Source organism: Melanostigma gelatinosum (genome assembly GCF_949748355.1).
Source record: "Melanostigma gelatinosum genome assembly, chromosome: 14".
In the NCBI taxonomy this organism is placed as follows: Eukaryota; Metazoa; Chordata; class Actinopteri; order Perciformes; family Zoarcidae; genus Melanostigma; species Melanostigma gelatinosum.
This window is the reverse complement of record NC_136647.1, coordinates 19,647,598-19,664,132: the sequence shown is the minus strand read 5'-3', so window position 1 is coordinate 19,664,132 and position 16,535 is coordinate 19,647,598. Positions and strand designations below refer to the sequence as shown.

The 16,535-nt window shown below is 42.9% G+C and overlaps 1 protein-coding gene across 3 annotated transcripts in view; it reads right to left on the bottom strand.

The window, feature by feature from the left end:
• Positions 1-14,649, bottom strand: part of auts2a (activator of transcription and developmental regulator AUTS2 a) — a gene marked incomplete at its 5' end in the record, with an annotated part of 301,972 nt that extends 287,323 nt beyond the window's left edge. For 2 of the 3 annotated variants that reach the window (XM_079284035.1, XM_079284034.1), the window contains one exon: positions 14,365-14,640. In XM_079284035.1, the coding sequence (XP_079140161.1) occupies positions 14,365-14,640 (276 nt within the window). Of the gene's footprint in view, positions 1-14,364 lie in introns of all 3 variants that reach the window. The other variant, XM_079284033.1, reaches the window with a different exon arrangement.
• Between the last annotated feature and the right edge of the window lie 1,886 nt (positions 14,650-16,535).

Sequence of the window (16,535 nt, the reverse complement as noted above, 5' to 3'; positions counted from 1 at the left end):
CGAAACTGGTTTACCGTCAAAAAGGATTTTAATCCTGCTGTTGCAATTACAGTTATACAATGGTGTACATTAATCTCATGAAATATTACACTATTAACCCACTTTGTAAAAAACTCTTCCCAGTCCCAGGAGAACACGTCTTCCCCAGGACCCTAAATAACCGGAAGAGAAAAACTCTTTTCTATATCCCGCCCACATATTCGTTCGCGACTCCTCCCCTTCAGTCTGTCTCAATTTTTAATGAGCTAACTTCTCTACACACCTCAGTAAACGCCTGTCTCCACATCTCTTTCTCCCTGGGCAGCTAACACATTCAAATTCTGTCAGTTATGACTTAATCCCTTCTATGATAATCCTTCAGTATAAAAGCTAAACTTCTGCAACTTGGCAGAAGCTTCATGTCTTATTAGCTACTAATCCTACAACACTTTATGTTTATCTTAATTATGCATTCCCAATACACTTATAATAAAAGTGTTTAATAATTCATAATTAGTCATAATCATATCTACTAAACACCCCGTTTTTTGCTCAAATTTCTTACAGAGAGGAGCACTCCACTGTGACACTGCATTCTAATGTACAGGCCGCAGGAGACGTGATGAGCAACGGTGCATTTAGCAGACAGTGTACTCTATATGTGCGCTACTGTGATTTTCTTTCCAGGCTGCAGAGGCAGAGCAGTAAATCACTTTCACTGCACGTGGAGCTGTGCCAGCTGCCTTATCTAATGTCAAGTGCCTCGAGGGCAAGGAACCAAACTCTTTCCACTCGGCAGGGAACACGAAGTCACAGGGACACAGATTAAACACATGCTTTTTTTAAAAGGTGTCTAATATTTAACATAAAGCAAGACTGCCATAAATATCAAGTGTGCGGGGCGGCCTACGTGGAAATATTCATAAATAATTCTGACATACCGATGAACAACATGTACAAACATGAGTCACAGTGAACAGCAGCAAAGCAGACGTCTCTAGTTTCCACTTCACAAGAGATTGTGAAGATGTGTACACAACAACTCAAATGATGTACTTGGGGCTGCGGACAGCTTCGCCTGTCTAATGAATCCAATGATGCTGAAGCATGAAGACAGGCCTGGATTAATAGCGTTAAACACTGGAGTTGGAACGACGCAGTGGATTGATTGATCCATTTAACGGACGCTTTGTCCCCTGTTGAAAGTGTGGAAAGACTGGAAAGACTCTCCGGTGTGTCTGGGTGTGTTTTTCGTGGTGGAGGAACAACAAATCAACGTTCTGTCCGTCCACTGACTGCCTGAGAAAAAACTAGAGATTATTGTATTGCCAGTTTGGTATCAAAATAAGTCATGCTTCCTAATAAAGGAAGAAGCTAGAAGTTGTAACTTGCTGTAAGTTGTGAAATGTCCCAAGTTGAGAATTTCATTTAGTTACCCAAAGAGGAAACAAGCTGCAGTCTGTAAAAGACGGCACTGACGGACTGATTTGTGAGAGTCTCTCCACTGCTGATTGTTTTGCTGCCTCCCATAACAACAACAACAGCGACGACAATATAGAGATATTTCTGTAAGCACACCTTCAGCAGTGATAGCCTGAAACACAGAAAGGTGGTTGTTTCATCTCGGAGCCAGACTGGGAGCTAAGCAGGGCAACATTGTGCATCTACAAATTCAAACACACAGAAACAAACAAAAATGTTTACATTTGACAACAGTGTGGTAAAATAAAAATAGTTTGAATGTTACCTACTTGTGGTTTGTGTAAAACCACAAAAACACGAAATATTTTGACAGTCCTGAATCTATTCACCTCGTCATACATAGGAAACTGACTCGTAGGAAGGAATCCACTAACGTACAAAAGAAATTGCAATGTTCTGTATTTTTCTCCAATGATGCCGGCAGAGTGAGAGGTCGATACCATGGAGAAAAGAACTGCCTCCTGACATCCAGAGGGGACCAGAGAGTTAGGAACGATCCTGCAGAGCAGAAAGATGAAGAGCGAGCAGGATAACTGCGCTCATAATTTCACAGAAAGTGTGAATCGGTTAATGAAACAGCGTGGGCCTACACATCCAGTAGCTTCTGGAAGTCACTCACTAGCCAACCCGACGACTGAATCACCACCGGCATTTCAAACCCGATGGATGTGACGAAAGAGGCTTAAGCACCGGTAGCACACTCCGTCTCTGTAATTGGCAGCCTTGGGTTATTACAGCTTGCACTACGGGGGAACTGCACAAACAGGAGAAAACACAGCAGACTATTGTGGAAAACATAATACCTTATCATGGGGTCTGCTTGCTGAGTGTGGATAGCCCACGGGCTGCATCCACTCACTGCTTGTACAGTACAGCTGATACCCTATTAGCTGGCCAACCTAAATCCATCCTAAAACCCTGCCTTGCTAGAGAGCGAGTGTGTGTGTATATGCTTCACGCACACCCTGGGATGTGCTAAATAAACAAAGACCATGCTGGCATTTACATAAGAGCACCTTTTATCCCTGTGCAAAGCTCCCATTTACAAAACTCCAGCACACGCTTCATGAAAAACACACTGCCGGAGGACTGAGACACGACACACAGATGGAAGAGCACGTGGTTCAGGTGAGCGATGCCCCAGAGCCCCGAACGGTCATATAGACAGCCCATCATAATGAGAGGTTGGCAGGAGGAGACTCAGACAGGACAGTGTAGCAGGAGAAAGACCAGGGGAACACACCAAGGTTCACCGAAAATAAACTATCATGCTTTCACCAAACTCTCTCACAGACGGGAAATATCATGGAATTGGCTGTCTGCATTTTCATGATTACGATTTCGCCCATCTAGCTGAGCATAAACATTTCCAGTTAGGCTCTCAGCACACGGTTTATAACAATCATCCAGGATGTGCACTGCTGACAACTCCTCATTTTATCAATGCCATGTTTTTACATAAATAAATGTTTTGAAATTCTCTCAGATAAAAAGCTGAATAGATATTGTGTTAATGTTTAGTCATCATTTCTCTCGTCTCATATGATCAACATTATTTAATGATCACGATGTTACACGCTTGTCATCATTCCCCGATTGTTTTTATGATCATTGGAAAACAGCTCAACAAAATAAGGCTAATCATAAAACGGTATTTATGATGCGACGTCCTCAGAACAAGCTCGCTGTGTGGACCCTACGAAATAAATATCTTGTGATCTTGTGTGTCATCTGTGGCAGTATGTAATCCCATCACCAACAACAGTAATTCAGGCTCCAGCACCCCGAGCCTCGACTGAGTATATCATTACTATGGAACAGGATGGGATGTATATTACATATCCAGCTGAAGCAACTGGGATTAGCTTGGAAACATATCGCAGAATTCAAAAATGTTGTCAAAAAATATGATAAAGTGAGAAAACGAAGCTTAACACATGCTATATAGAAACAACAGAAAGAGGGGGAGCATCTCAGAAGTGAACAAAACAGCTGTCAGATTATGAGTTATAAAGAAACTAATGCACAAAATGAAAATCTGTTCATGTTTTCTTTTTTTTGGGGGGGGGGGGGCTACACACTAAAAAAGTCTGTGCTTGTTGGAATGAAATCATAAGCAAAGTGCTCCTTCGGCAAAGACTTGTTTCTTAAGATGTGTAGTTTGTGGATCTGGCGTTCTTGTCTCTTTCCCTACAGCAGGAGGCACATCAGCAGCACTTACTGAAAACAATACGAGGCCTTGTTTTTATTTGGGGTACAGAGCTCCGGATCCATTTGGCTTTCTGGAGCGCAGCCGTCTGTGCTGCACACACTTACACTCAAACACAAATGGCAGATCTTTCTCCCCATGATGTACTGCATGTTCCATCTTTCTTTATCATAACCTCTCACACACACACACACAGTAACACACACGGGCATGCACACAGGGCTCTCACATACTTGATAGACTGGATCACAGTTCTACGCAATTAGTCGCTCAAATCAAACTCCCAAATCAAACTAAGCATGTACATTTAAAAAGGAACTTCACTGATCGATTACAGATTATTTAAAAATCAAAACAATAAATGATTTATCCATAGTAAGTAAGTTGGTTAAATATGTTTGTGGAACCGATTGAGGTGAAGAATAATCTCTGTCTTAATTCCTGTTTGATGAGACGGTGTGATCGGACTTCACCAGCAGTGATTCACAGCCGTGTGAGGCTCCACGGCTCTGATGGGTTATTTCTCTCCAGGCGCGGTGGAATCTGGCAAACACCATTAGGAGCACTAAGAGGATTATATGCTTCATGTACTACTGTCAGGATATAGTGACAAATGGAGCAAATTTGACAAAAGATACTATTATTAAAGTTATAACTGTAGCTTTAATCGTTAAATACTACAAAGCAAACAAGTAGATGGATCAAATATCTTGACAAAAAGTCTGCACTTCATCTGTTCATCCTGTAATATCATATGCAACGTTTACATAAGGAGAACTTGTGCACTTTGTTGTCTTAGGACTTTCCGTACAGCTTGATATTAAAGAGACAGGCCTGTGTGTTGTCATAAGCTCAACTGCCTTTCATTCAAAACTTATATACATTTGGCAATGGAAAACATGCTTTACGCGTTTGCTGCCGCAGGTGGAACTTAGTGTATGTGTGTGTGTGTGTGTATATATATACACACACAAAATATATATATATATATATACACACACACACACACACACATATATGAAGTAAAGGCTCAAATGTCAAGATTCTGAAGAAGGGATGCAAACTTCACCAAACTGACCTAAACATTTGAATGTATAACATTATAGCTTCGTAGAAACAAAACACTGATTTGTAAATCTAGATTGGTTTGGTGTGAGTTGCTTAGTTTCTGAGACGTCTGCCTTCTTTCCACTATAATGAGACTACATGGCACTGTGGTGCTCAAAGCGTGAAAAGTCATAACCCGATTACTCAAGACTATTTGCCTCCACTCCCACTTGGGAAGTGATCAAACCATTTTCACAGCGGATGCTGAATGAGAGCATAACACGGGAAACTGAAAAGCTGCATCGAATGGACCCCAGTGACTCTCGTCGTAAGCAGTTTGGGGCCACATAAAAGCTCCTACTGAGCACCGAGAGCAGCTAGTCCCACAGGTGGATGCAGGTGGATAACATCATACTGAGACACAGCCATGGAGCCTTTAATGAGTATTGTAATATCATTTGACCTAGAAGAGATGGAACGGCATCCTGCGCTATATAGCCATGGTGCTGCGATTTGATATTAGCTGCTATGATATATGCCAATTTTCTAAATATTGCAAGAAGCATGCGATTGTGGATTAAGGTCCGGCATTCAGGCTAGTGTAAACAATTATTTTAAAAAAAGAACCGAGGCTGTGCAGTTTTCGAGCAAAGCTTATCTGAGTGCAGGAATGGAAGCAGATGGAAATGAAGAGGGGAAGGTTGGCTCGGTTTGAAAGCAGGATCAGAGAAGAGACGGGGGATCAAAGGTTCAAAGCTGCAGGTAGAGATCCCAACAGGGCTGCGTTCATAAGTCCACACACACACACTAGCCCATCCTAACTGCACCACCATTAGTATGCACTGTTCAGTTGAGCATGAAAAGGGTCTCTCGTAAAGTAGAAGAAGAAAAAAAAATCGGTCCAAATGCATCATCGTGTGGGCCATTACACACAAACGAGAGAGTGAGACTCCGGCCAAGGCTCTACTTCAGAGATGGCATTTTACAATCAGCATCCGCAAACATTTATCTTCTTCCCCCACTCACATCTGTCTTTGGGACCTGCCAGCATGAAAACAAAGACGAAATGGAAAAGAAAAGGGCCCGGGCTCAGCGAGCTGGTGGCAAGCAGGCCGGGGAAACGCATTTTTCTTAACTGAGGCAAGTTAATTATCCTAGGATGAGGATGTGATTTGCCTCTGTGCTAATACTTGGATAAGGATACAAAATGTCATCGTTTCGGAGCCGTGTGCTACATGAATAAGTGTCAGGGAGACTTGGGTGTTAAAGAGGTGGAACCATTAATCCAACGTTCTTCAGCCACTCCGGCTGTGCCATTAGCCAAAGATTAGCTGTTAATGTACACATAAGCTGATGAAAGACTGGTGTGTTCATTGGTATTGTCATAAATCTCTGCAAAAAAGCACTCAGTCTCCGCAAACATTGTCTGGAAACAAACATATATTAGCAGCTTTCTGACCATCTATTGCACGACTAAACACACATCCCCACCCCACCCCCACCCACCTGTCAATGTATTCAGAAGAACCTTTAGGCAAACCACAACGTAAACAGACTGTGCTTCAAGACAGACAGGGAAACATATTGTAGTATTTTAACAATTTAAAACAAAAACACATCCATCTCAGACATGGACTGGTTATATTCAGCATTGTAAAAACACAGGCTCTAGATTTGCAGCACATCCCACAGCTACACAGCTCACTGTGGCTAAAAAGTACAGCTAAAATAACTGGGACTATACTGATCATCCCTCCATCTTGCTCCAACATCCCACAGTCTCATTCTTTTTGCCTGTCAGCTCCAAACATTGACGCTGCTTTGCCTCTCGTTCCCCTTGCTGCCGAGCCATTTGTTTTGCCCGAGTTCATACAAACGCACCGCTGTCCGTTTCGCCCGCTAACGAGTGAGTTGAGGTGTCGGGTGTTGAGCACCTGACTCGAGTGCCTGCCAGCTGACATCAATCAAAACCTGTGCACTTTGCATTTCATATGAGAGTTGTGCTAAAATGTGACAGGAAACAGGACCAAATAAAGAACAGCTCTCATAGCTATGCTCAATGACTTCTTCTTTTCTTTCCTCGCTTTGCTTCAGCAGATCCGAAGTTGAATGAGAATGTTTATTCCCTGCTATATGTGCCTGAATGTTTCTGGAAAACGCCTCCTACTTTGGGTGACGCAGCTCTTAAAGGCGTCATGGGTGCATTTACACCTGGATCTCATGGCCGGTCGCTCTGCAGTCCAACACCCTGGACACATGTTCATGACAGATGGAAACGCTGTCGCAGCACCAACTGAGGCAGGGAAATGACAAATCTGCAGGAAAGATAAGGTCTGTGTTGTAAAGCAGAGCTTCGCCCTGCAATGCAGACGAAGTACGCTTTCCAAATTAATCTGCATCTGTGGCAAAAATGTCCACAAGCAGCAACAGCGAAGGAGCACGGCAATAGACGAGCTGCTTGAGTGTTCGATAACACGGCCGAGATACTGAATGTACACGGGTTTGTTTGTGTCCCAATGACAGACCCCACTGTCGAAAACAGACGCACACATAGAGAGCCACGATGACTGAATCTGAGGAGTATCTAATAGTTAGTGTAGACATACATGTCAGAGTTGTTCGAATCCATGTAGATATCCCAAACAACAGAGCCATCATCTCATCTGGACTAATCTGGAAATAAGAAATGACATCTTCTTTCATTAATGTGTCAGTCACTGGCTGTCGGAGCATATTAATGCTTATTATTCATCACTCTGTCACCTCCAAGATGCAGCCAAATGGATAGCTGCTATTACTGCCAATGGACTGGAATAAATATATGTGGGGAAGGTGGAAAATGAATTAAAAGGCTGCAACAGTGGTATTATTCACTAGACAGAACTATCCGTCGAGGCAGCGTGGCACATGGAGAGCCATCGTGACAAACAACAAGCTCTCTCCGAAGGTGCCCATGTTCACCAAGCGACATTCTCTGAGGAACAAAGCTGTAAGAAAACCTGGTATGATGCCGATGTGTCTTAATTGTTTGAAATGTCACTTTCCCCCCCGAGTCTTTGGGAAAGGAGCAGTCAATACATTTGATTAGCCTCCTCATACAATGAAGTACCAATCAATGTGTTCTTCTCTGCCTGCACTTACAAGTCCTCCTCCAGGCAGACTTCTGAGGGCCGTGCCAAAGAAAATCAATTGTTTTTGAAATGCTGGCAAGCCGACAGCATCATCCCACGAACGGCATACAAGAGGGGGAAAAATGCCAGACTGTTAAACTGCAATTCATCATCTTCATGTGGCCATACAAGAGAGGAATATCCTTTGTTGACATACCTTCTGCACTTGATCCTTTCAGATAGGAAAACCTGTCCTTTAACTCCTGCTCCACTTGCTCCAAATGTCAATAGCCATTAATTAGCCAGCGGCCATTTGTTATCGGAAGGTCTGACACCATCAATGAACCTATTATCATGTTGTTGAACTCCTCAGTCCGTACCACCTCCACCCTCCTCCCACACGCACCGATGACTCAACCTAATCCATGAACCATGACGCTCCACTGTGCCCCCGGCTTGAATGCATCATATCTCCATGGCCAGTGTGGGTGTGACAGATGGGTGTGAAGCTGGTGCCTAAAATTAAATAACCGGTGGACACAGCAGAAATCAGAAATAGGCCCTTGATTGGACCCAACAAGGTCCTGGTGGTGCATCAGGTGTACTGAGATGAGAGCGTTTCCACAGCTCTCATGAACACATGGTTTATACATAGCGCTGTTATGGACATTTTGTAAAGCCTGCAGTGAAAGGCATTACAGCGCTTTATGATGCATCTCCTCGCTCTCTGGTGGTCAGCAGCTAGTCGTCTGCCGTTTGGTGCAGTTAGGCATGACATGTCAAACCCAGTGCTCACTTGCTACAATATGTCGTACAAGAGCCAAAAACTGGTCTCGCCTTTTTTCACTAGCTGGGCTGCAAAAGGAGAGATTGTTGTGTCAGTTGCTGTGTTACCAGGGGATACCGACACTTTTAGTAATTGTGTATCTCTTGCTCTAATAAAGTGAAGAACAACAATAGAACAGATAAAGCCTCAGTGACTGTTTCAGAATATGGCTACATACACTGCTGCTGATGATCCAAACATTCCTGAAGCTGTGACTTTAGCTGAATTTTGGGAAAACTGAAACCAAAATCCCCAGAAATGATCCTCTGGGGGACTAGAACTAATATGATCTCACCGTTTGTTGTGAGAAATCTTGACACAAATCTTGAGCTGGATCAAAGAGAAGAACTCAATTCAAAAATGTCTAATAAATCGTAATGATGAATCTCGTGAGAATTACATTCTTGTTATTTATTGGTTTCCTTTATTATTCTGAGTAATAAAAAGAACCAGCGTACACCGCAGGCCCCAAACTGCTTGTGTCAGCTCTACACGTCTATCCCAACACTAGGCTGCTCTCAGCCTCACCCGTATGTGCCCAGTGCCGTATTGTACACTGTTTGTGCATTAGGTGAATCAGTTGTTTTTTATGGTGTGTAACAGATTAAGTTAAGTTAGAGGGAGAAATTGTTTAGAGAAACAACAAAACCTGCAGGAGCTCTGTGGGGCATTGTGAATTAAGACTTTCTTTCCAGACCTTTAAATGAAAAATCTGAGTAGAACAGACTGCAATTGTAGTAATTGACACAGTGCTGCTTGTGTGCCGTTCATCGTATTATCACGGGCAGTCAATCATGTAATAGACTGCTGTTAACCCGCTGAGCAGGAAGATGAGGTGTTGTTATCCAGTCAGTCTCGCCTTTCGACGGTTGAAAGAGAAAAGGGTGTGATTGGACGTTTTCGGAATTTATTGGTACACGCGTGTGTACCGTACTAACTATTGGGAAACAATGGGCACGAGGGTTAACTTAGGCAACATCGTCAATCAATTGTAGTCAGTAGGGACACGCTGAGGTTAGGAACACCTGTCAAGTGAAATGGATGGAACACAGCAAAAGTTTTAGAGGAGAAGCCACTCAATTATTTAGTAATTTCTTCATGCCCTGTAATAGGTTGCTGCTCTCTCAATAAAAATCCGAAGCAACTCCTCCAAAAGAACAGCTGCTGCTGTGTTTGGTCTCAGTGAGTGAGCTCTCCTCAATAAGTCTTTATAATTGGTCCAATATTATCTTGAATTTCTTTTAAATATTTTTAACCCGTTCGCCAACGTTCCTAACTTCAGATAATTATGTAAATGACCAGCGTGATGAATGCCACCTGTGCTTTAATGAGATCTGTAAATTAGCATAATTAACGTCCAAATAATACCTCGGGGTAATGAAATAAACAAATCCATTGGTGAAAAACTTGCATAACAGGAGACTAATTGCACATGACTCCTATGACAGGGTTGGACCAAAAAATTCAAGATACGTGAAAATTGGTGAATGCGGCAAGTTCTCCGAAATCATTCATACAGTAACTTAAGAACAATTCTGTTCAGATGAGTGTGTCTTGCATGAGGCCCATTGTAACATCAAAACTTGATATGCATGTGAAGACTGTGCATGACGCTGATCGGAATAGAGAGCAAACAAGAAACACCAATGACCAGTAATAAGCTTTCAATATCAACCGCAGCGCAAACAAACAAGCCCATTAATCAAGGCAGCAATACGTTGTCCAACATCTACCAAAAGCAAATGGCGCATCTAAAGAGTGTCATCACAGAAGCTCCAGCCCTGAGACGGCAGAAGAGAAATGCAAAGCTAAGATATCAGCATGCACATGAAAAGCAGGCCTGGGAGCAGTGTTGCTGCAGCACTGTGGTGACAGATGGAGAGCACTAGCATATACCTCCAGGGGTCTGATCTCATCAGAATTTAACTTTACCCAGACAGAAAAAGAGCCACTGGTGCTGTGATATGCTTGTGCATAGTTCCATATGTACACTATGTAGAATGTAGAATACCCGTGTGTGGTAAAAACACACAAGTAAACACAGCTCACTATTGCAAAGGAAGGGTTGGAGCAAGAAAAAGTCAGACCTACCATAGAAGACTGAAAAATATTGGATAAACAGAAATCCAATTATTTGAGCTATGGAGGCGGTGAAATGCAAGAAAAGCTCAGACAAGGTTGATCCATAGTTGAAGATTAAAGAGAAGGATGATATCTCTCCAACAATCCTGAAAAACCAGACAGGGTGGGTCTATCTGAAACAATCCGTTTAAAAACCTCTGCACTAAATGGTCATGTCAGTCACTACAGGGCGACATACAACAGCACAGCTTTTCAAAGACTTCTTTTGGACCATGAACCTTTATTAAACCTGGCAAATGTTATTTATTTGGCTCTGTATTAGCAACTTCCTGATTAACTCTCAGTCCTGATTTGAACACAGTCACTCACATGAGAGCTGCCAAGTAAAATATGTCTTGTATCAGTGTGTGTGTGTGTGTGTGGGGGGGGGGGGGGTCAAGTGGCCCGCTCGGGGGCACTGGAGAGCAGTTACCGGGCCAGGATCTTAATCTAGGCTATCGTTTCCCTACACTGTCATCTCTTTCTCTGAAACCACAAGAGAGGCCAGGTTTCATAAACAAAGGATGTATGCGGCTCTCTTCTGAGTGAAAACTATTAGTCATTCGATTAGTTAAGAGTCATAAAATGTCTCTGAAACTATTCACGACAAAAGATAATCAGTCATTTCTCAAATTGTCTCATTCTCAAGTAAGGATTTACTGCTTTAATTGTAAAGTCAGTATCTTTGAGTTTTGGGCTGCTCATTGGACCAAACAAGACATCTGAAGATGTCACTTTGTATTTGGGGAACTGGGATTATTTTCTGACATTTTAAAGACCAAACAATCAGTTAGTCTGGGATCTAATCACCAGAAGAACGAAGCAGAGAGCACAGTTTGGTCCTTGGAACCACATGAAACTGGACACAAATTCTGAAGCAGGCACAAGGCAGCGGGGGTGCTGAGCTACAACAGCTTATCAACATGGGGGTAGGAGTTTGGTGGACATGGTCACAGTCCAGATCCTCCTTTCAGAGATTGTGTGAACACAAAGATGAATCATCAGCTTCTGTTATTAATTCCAGGCATTACATTTGGGACAGAGGGCTACACACTGTTCTATTTAAAGCTGGAAGAAGTGATACAATTGTGCCGTCTCCCTTCACTTCCCTGCGAGTTGATACTGTATTAATAAGTTCAGTCACAACCGAAGAAAAGCCATCCTGTGTGTACACGTTTGCACTCCCACACAAGTATGATTTATTTTTCTCATGCTCTCACTTAAACCCTGAATTTTTATTATTCAGTGAACCCCTCTGCGACAAGATTGTTCTGTAAGATGTGTCTTCTACATCACTGTGATTTGATATTAATGTAATTTGACACTGCAATATATTTTGATTTATTAGTCTGCGTTTCATTTGGTTGAATACAGTAAAAGGCTGAAACAATGTTGTGGAGGGTAATAAAATAACACATGTTCTACCATGTACATCAAACTGTAAATCTGTTACAATCAGACCTTCCAAGGCAACGGTATCATCTCCCCTTTCATTTAAATTCATTAAATATTCATAAATTGATAGAACATCATTTAACGTATGTTTTGATGGAGAGCTCTGAAATACTGAGCCAGTCAAACTGACAGGAAGGGGGGGTGCTTTCATATTTTGGAATAATAGATTCATATAAGCACAGATAACACTTAACTGCTTGTAGAGATTAAGAAAGTTAAATAGTTACAAGTCAGTGGAAAGACAAAAACAGTTAATAAATAAATGTGATTAAAATGCAATGCATCTTTATCTGAAAACAAGCTAGTCACTTGATTTCTAAGTTGTCATCCAGCTAGACACTCACTCAGCTCTTTTAGCCGGCTGAAATCCCCGATGGAAGGAACAACAGAAAGAAGGTCAAAACTGGGAGGAAGAGGAAGGACGTGCAGGCACAAGAGCACATTTGCATAACACGGCAGTCTGAAGCTGTGGAAAGGGTTGATCTGACTAACAAAGGGACATAGTGAGGACAAGTGCTACTGTACTTATCCTTGAGATGGGTCACATCAGCCAACATGAGATTGGTATCACACTGCAAATATTAGAAAATGCAAGCCAGGCTGTGTGATCCCAGGACAGCCCCGACTCTGACCTCGTAAAGACAGAAACTGTTTCCACATCCTGCTGAAACAAGATCAGGATAAACTAAACGCAATGAAACGTTTGTTGAAATATTTGATGCAAAATTAACGGTTGGTAATACTTCCTGTGAAATCAACAACACTGACACATACAGACAGGACACGATTTCAAAGAAACACCTGACATAAGGAGCGGAGAACACACCAATGCAAGGGGCTGATCTCTGAACGGTTAGAGGAGTAGGAACACGATGTGAATCAAAAGCTTTGAACTGATGTGTTGGACTCCGTTCTCCACACCGGACACACCAGATGAAAGAATGTTTCTAACAAACTTGTAGAATCTATGTCATGGCGGCCCAACACCTTACTAATGTTTGACTAACTTTAGGTACTTTCATCCATTTCGTGTTCCACTCTTTATAGATTCGGTGGGATTCTCAGCTGATCGCCATAGCGCCGCCGCCTGAAACTGCTGTGACATCATCTTCAACGCCACACTTTCATCCTTTCCTTCCATCAGCAAACCAGAGAGACATGTCTTCATCAATTGTACAGCATAGGCTGCTGTCCGTAGAGTACGCCGTAGTTTTACGAGCTGCCACTCTGTAAAATCTGGGTCGAGTGAATGAAGACGGTGCTATTGCCAGCAGCTTGGCTGCTCAAAAATGGGCATTTTTGCAGGATGTCCCGTGTCTGGGCTTGTTATCATTGGTCCACAGAGATTTAACTTGACCTTCTAGTACCAGCTCAGCTCATGAGGAACCTGGGCTGACGTGGTACCAAAATAAGTCCCAGGTACTATACAACTTTTGCTCATGGAAAACCAAAAACAGAGTGAGTCCAGTTGAGCCGTATAATGCGGTGGAAATGTGGCAGGAGACACTGTTCCTTTAGTTTGTCACCCGTCTGTTAGCTACCATTGTAGAAAGATATGGCAGTTGCGCCATATAAAATGACATCATAATTCAGACCTATATCATTGGAAGGCAGCCTCTGCCCAGTTTGCAGTTCCAGGAAAATGGCTAGCTGGTGCACAATGAATTACTCCCACTCTGAATAAACTGTTGTAACACAGATCAAATTGCTTTTTTACTCTGAAGCGTCCAAAGGCACAACATCCACTACAACCATGGCCGAACATCCCTCATCTGGTGTAGGGCTTTGCTGGAAAACTCTTGTTGAAAACAAATCCAGAGCAGTACACACAACAACAACAGCCTCTCAGTGACACAGATAGTAATCTCTGGCTGCAGCGCTACATTTAAAGCTACATCTGTTCAACTCCAGCTCACACAACAGCCAAATATGCAGGCAGGCGCCAAAACGCTGGGCAGGCCCAGTCAGAGAGGCACACAATAATAAACATCTTCACACAGCGTTAAGAGATTCTCAACTGTATTGTCATGTAAAAGAGCAACACACACACACACACACACACACACACACACACACACACACACACACACACGCGGTTGGAGAGAGTTGAAGGGGCTTTTCCCTGGTTTACTCACCTCCAGAGCCTCCAGGGTCACGAACCCTGTAATGGAGAAGCCGTCGATGATGTCCTCTTCAGCAGAAGTAGACTCCTTGCGCTTTCTTCGCGGGGGGCGATGGCGAGATGAGGGGGGATCCTTGTCGCCCTCCCGCTCGGAGTCGGAGAAGCGAAAGACGGAGCCCTTGACATGGTCGTCCTTTATCCCATTTGATCTCCTGTCCCGATTCCTCACGGACCTTGACTTCCTCTTCTTGCGGAGGCCACCAGATCGAGGGCCATCCGTGCTCTTCATGGTTAACATCCAAATAAACCTCTTAGAGAGAATCAAAATCTTGAATCAGAATCTTTAAGGGCCAAACACTGACACCGCTTGACCTCCACTCGTGTGAAACCCTCTGAGGAGAATAGACGGAATATCCCAGTTAATGTTATTAATGTACTCGATCCAATGTAACCATGTAATATCCAACAGATGACACCTTTTACAGGAAACTCAAAACTGCATAGAGTCACTGAACCAAGCTAGGTTCCCAGCAAAGATCCCCAAAGGCAGTCCATCAAATCCTACGACAGAGGTGTAAAATGATCTATTAAACTCGTGATCACCAAGCTTTTCAAGTTAAGGCAAATATCTGCTCAGTGAACATGTCCCGCCATGGTGAGTCGAGCAGGTGACGCCACATCTTTCTTCTCCAGGAACCTACTTGTCTCACCCAAGGTCAGCAAACGCTCTCGCCTGCAAGATAAAGACAGAGAGAGAGAGAGAGCGAGAGAGAGAGAGAGAGAGAGACAGAGACAGAGAGACAGAGAGACAGACACAGAGAGAGAGACAGAGAGAAAGAGAGAGCGCGAGAGACACAGAGAGAGAGACAGAGAGACACAGAGAGAGACAGACACACAGAGAGAGAGAGACAGACACAGAGAGAGAGACAGAGAGAAAGAGAGAGAGCGAGAGACAGAGAGAGAGACAGAGAGAAAGAGAGAGCGAGCGACACAGAGAGAGACAGAGAGAAAGAGAGAGAGCGAGACACAGAGAGAGAGAGAGACAGACACAGAGAGAGAGAAACAGAGAGAAAGAGAGAGAGCGAGAGACAGAGAGACACAGAGAGAGAGAGAGAGAGAGAGAGAGAGACAGAGAGAAAGAGAGAGAGAGACAGAGAGAGCACACATTTGCCACATGTTCACTCTGCAAGTTCAACTGTGCATTTAGTCCAGCCTACAGAAGGCTGTTGTTCTACATGATGCATGTATCATCAGGGTGGCTACAGTCTCCTCTAAGTTGACTGTGTGTTCTCACCCTGCCAGGTCATTAAGCCCTGAGATGAGACGATGTGTTGTAAGTGCTCTTTTACTGGTGTCTCTGAAGCGTTTGCCAAGCTTCTCGCCTAAACTGTATTCTGTACGAGTAAATTACTTTGATTAATTATGAGACCGATTTTTTAACTTTTCTTCTTGGTGCCATGAGCCTGAACTTGAACTTGTTGTTTCTGGCACCGTCACTGTTAATTCTTAAGTAGCATACAGAGACTATGTGTACCCATCTGCACAAATGCAAATATTAAGTGTAACCAATGTATCCGTAACATACAGTACACTGCAATGATTGAATGGATTACTAAAGAAGCTGAAATAGTCTGAATTAAATCAAATGTATTAATAACAAACAACTCAGTACAATCTAGCCGACCACTTTTGCTGCTCTTGTTTGTTTGCTAAATACATTTATTCATAATAAACTTCAATTCCAAATTCAGTGGCCTTCATATGCATATTCCATAATGACATTATAAATTAAGTTTCATTTTCATGCGTGGAGTAGCATCTTTATTTGTCAAAGTTAAGGCCTTGTAAATGTAAAGACTCAAGCTGCCCACATATAGTACAATACGTCATCCATCAACTATAAGAGAAGTGATTTTAAAGTTATTCTTGAAGAACACAATCCTGACTTGTAGACATTCATCCAAAGATCTGTCTGGATGATCAAATTCATTGCGACAACCGTCTCAACTCCTCTAATACACTGTCCTGGTTGCAACATCTCACTCACATATTCCACCAAACAACAGCTCAATATATCTTTCATGAATCAGGCCGTATTTAACAGAGGGATGTCCTTGAGGTTTTACACACACTATAATGAAATCAAGACCATTTTATAAAGTCATCCTGAAATGCACTATAGAT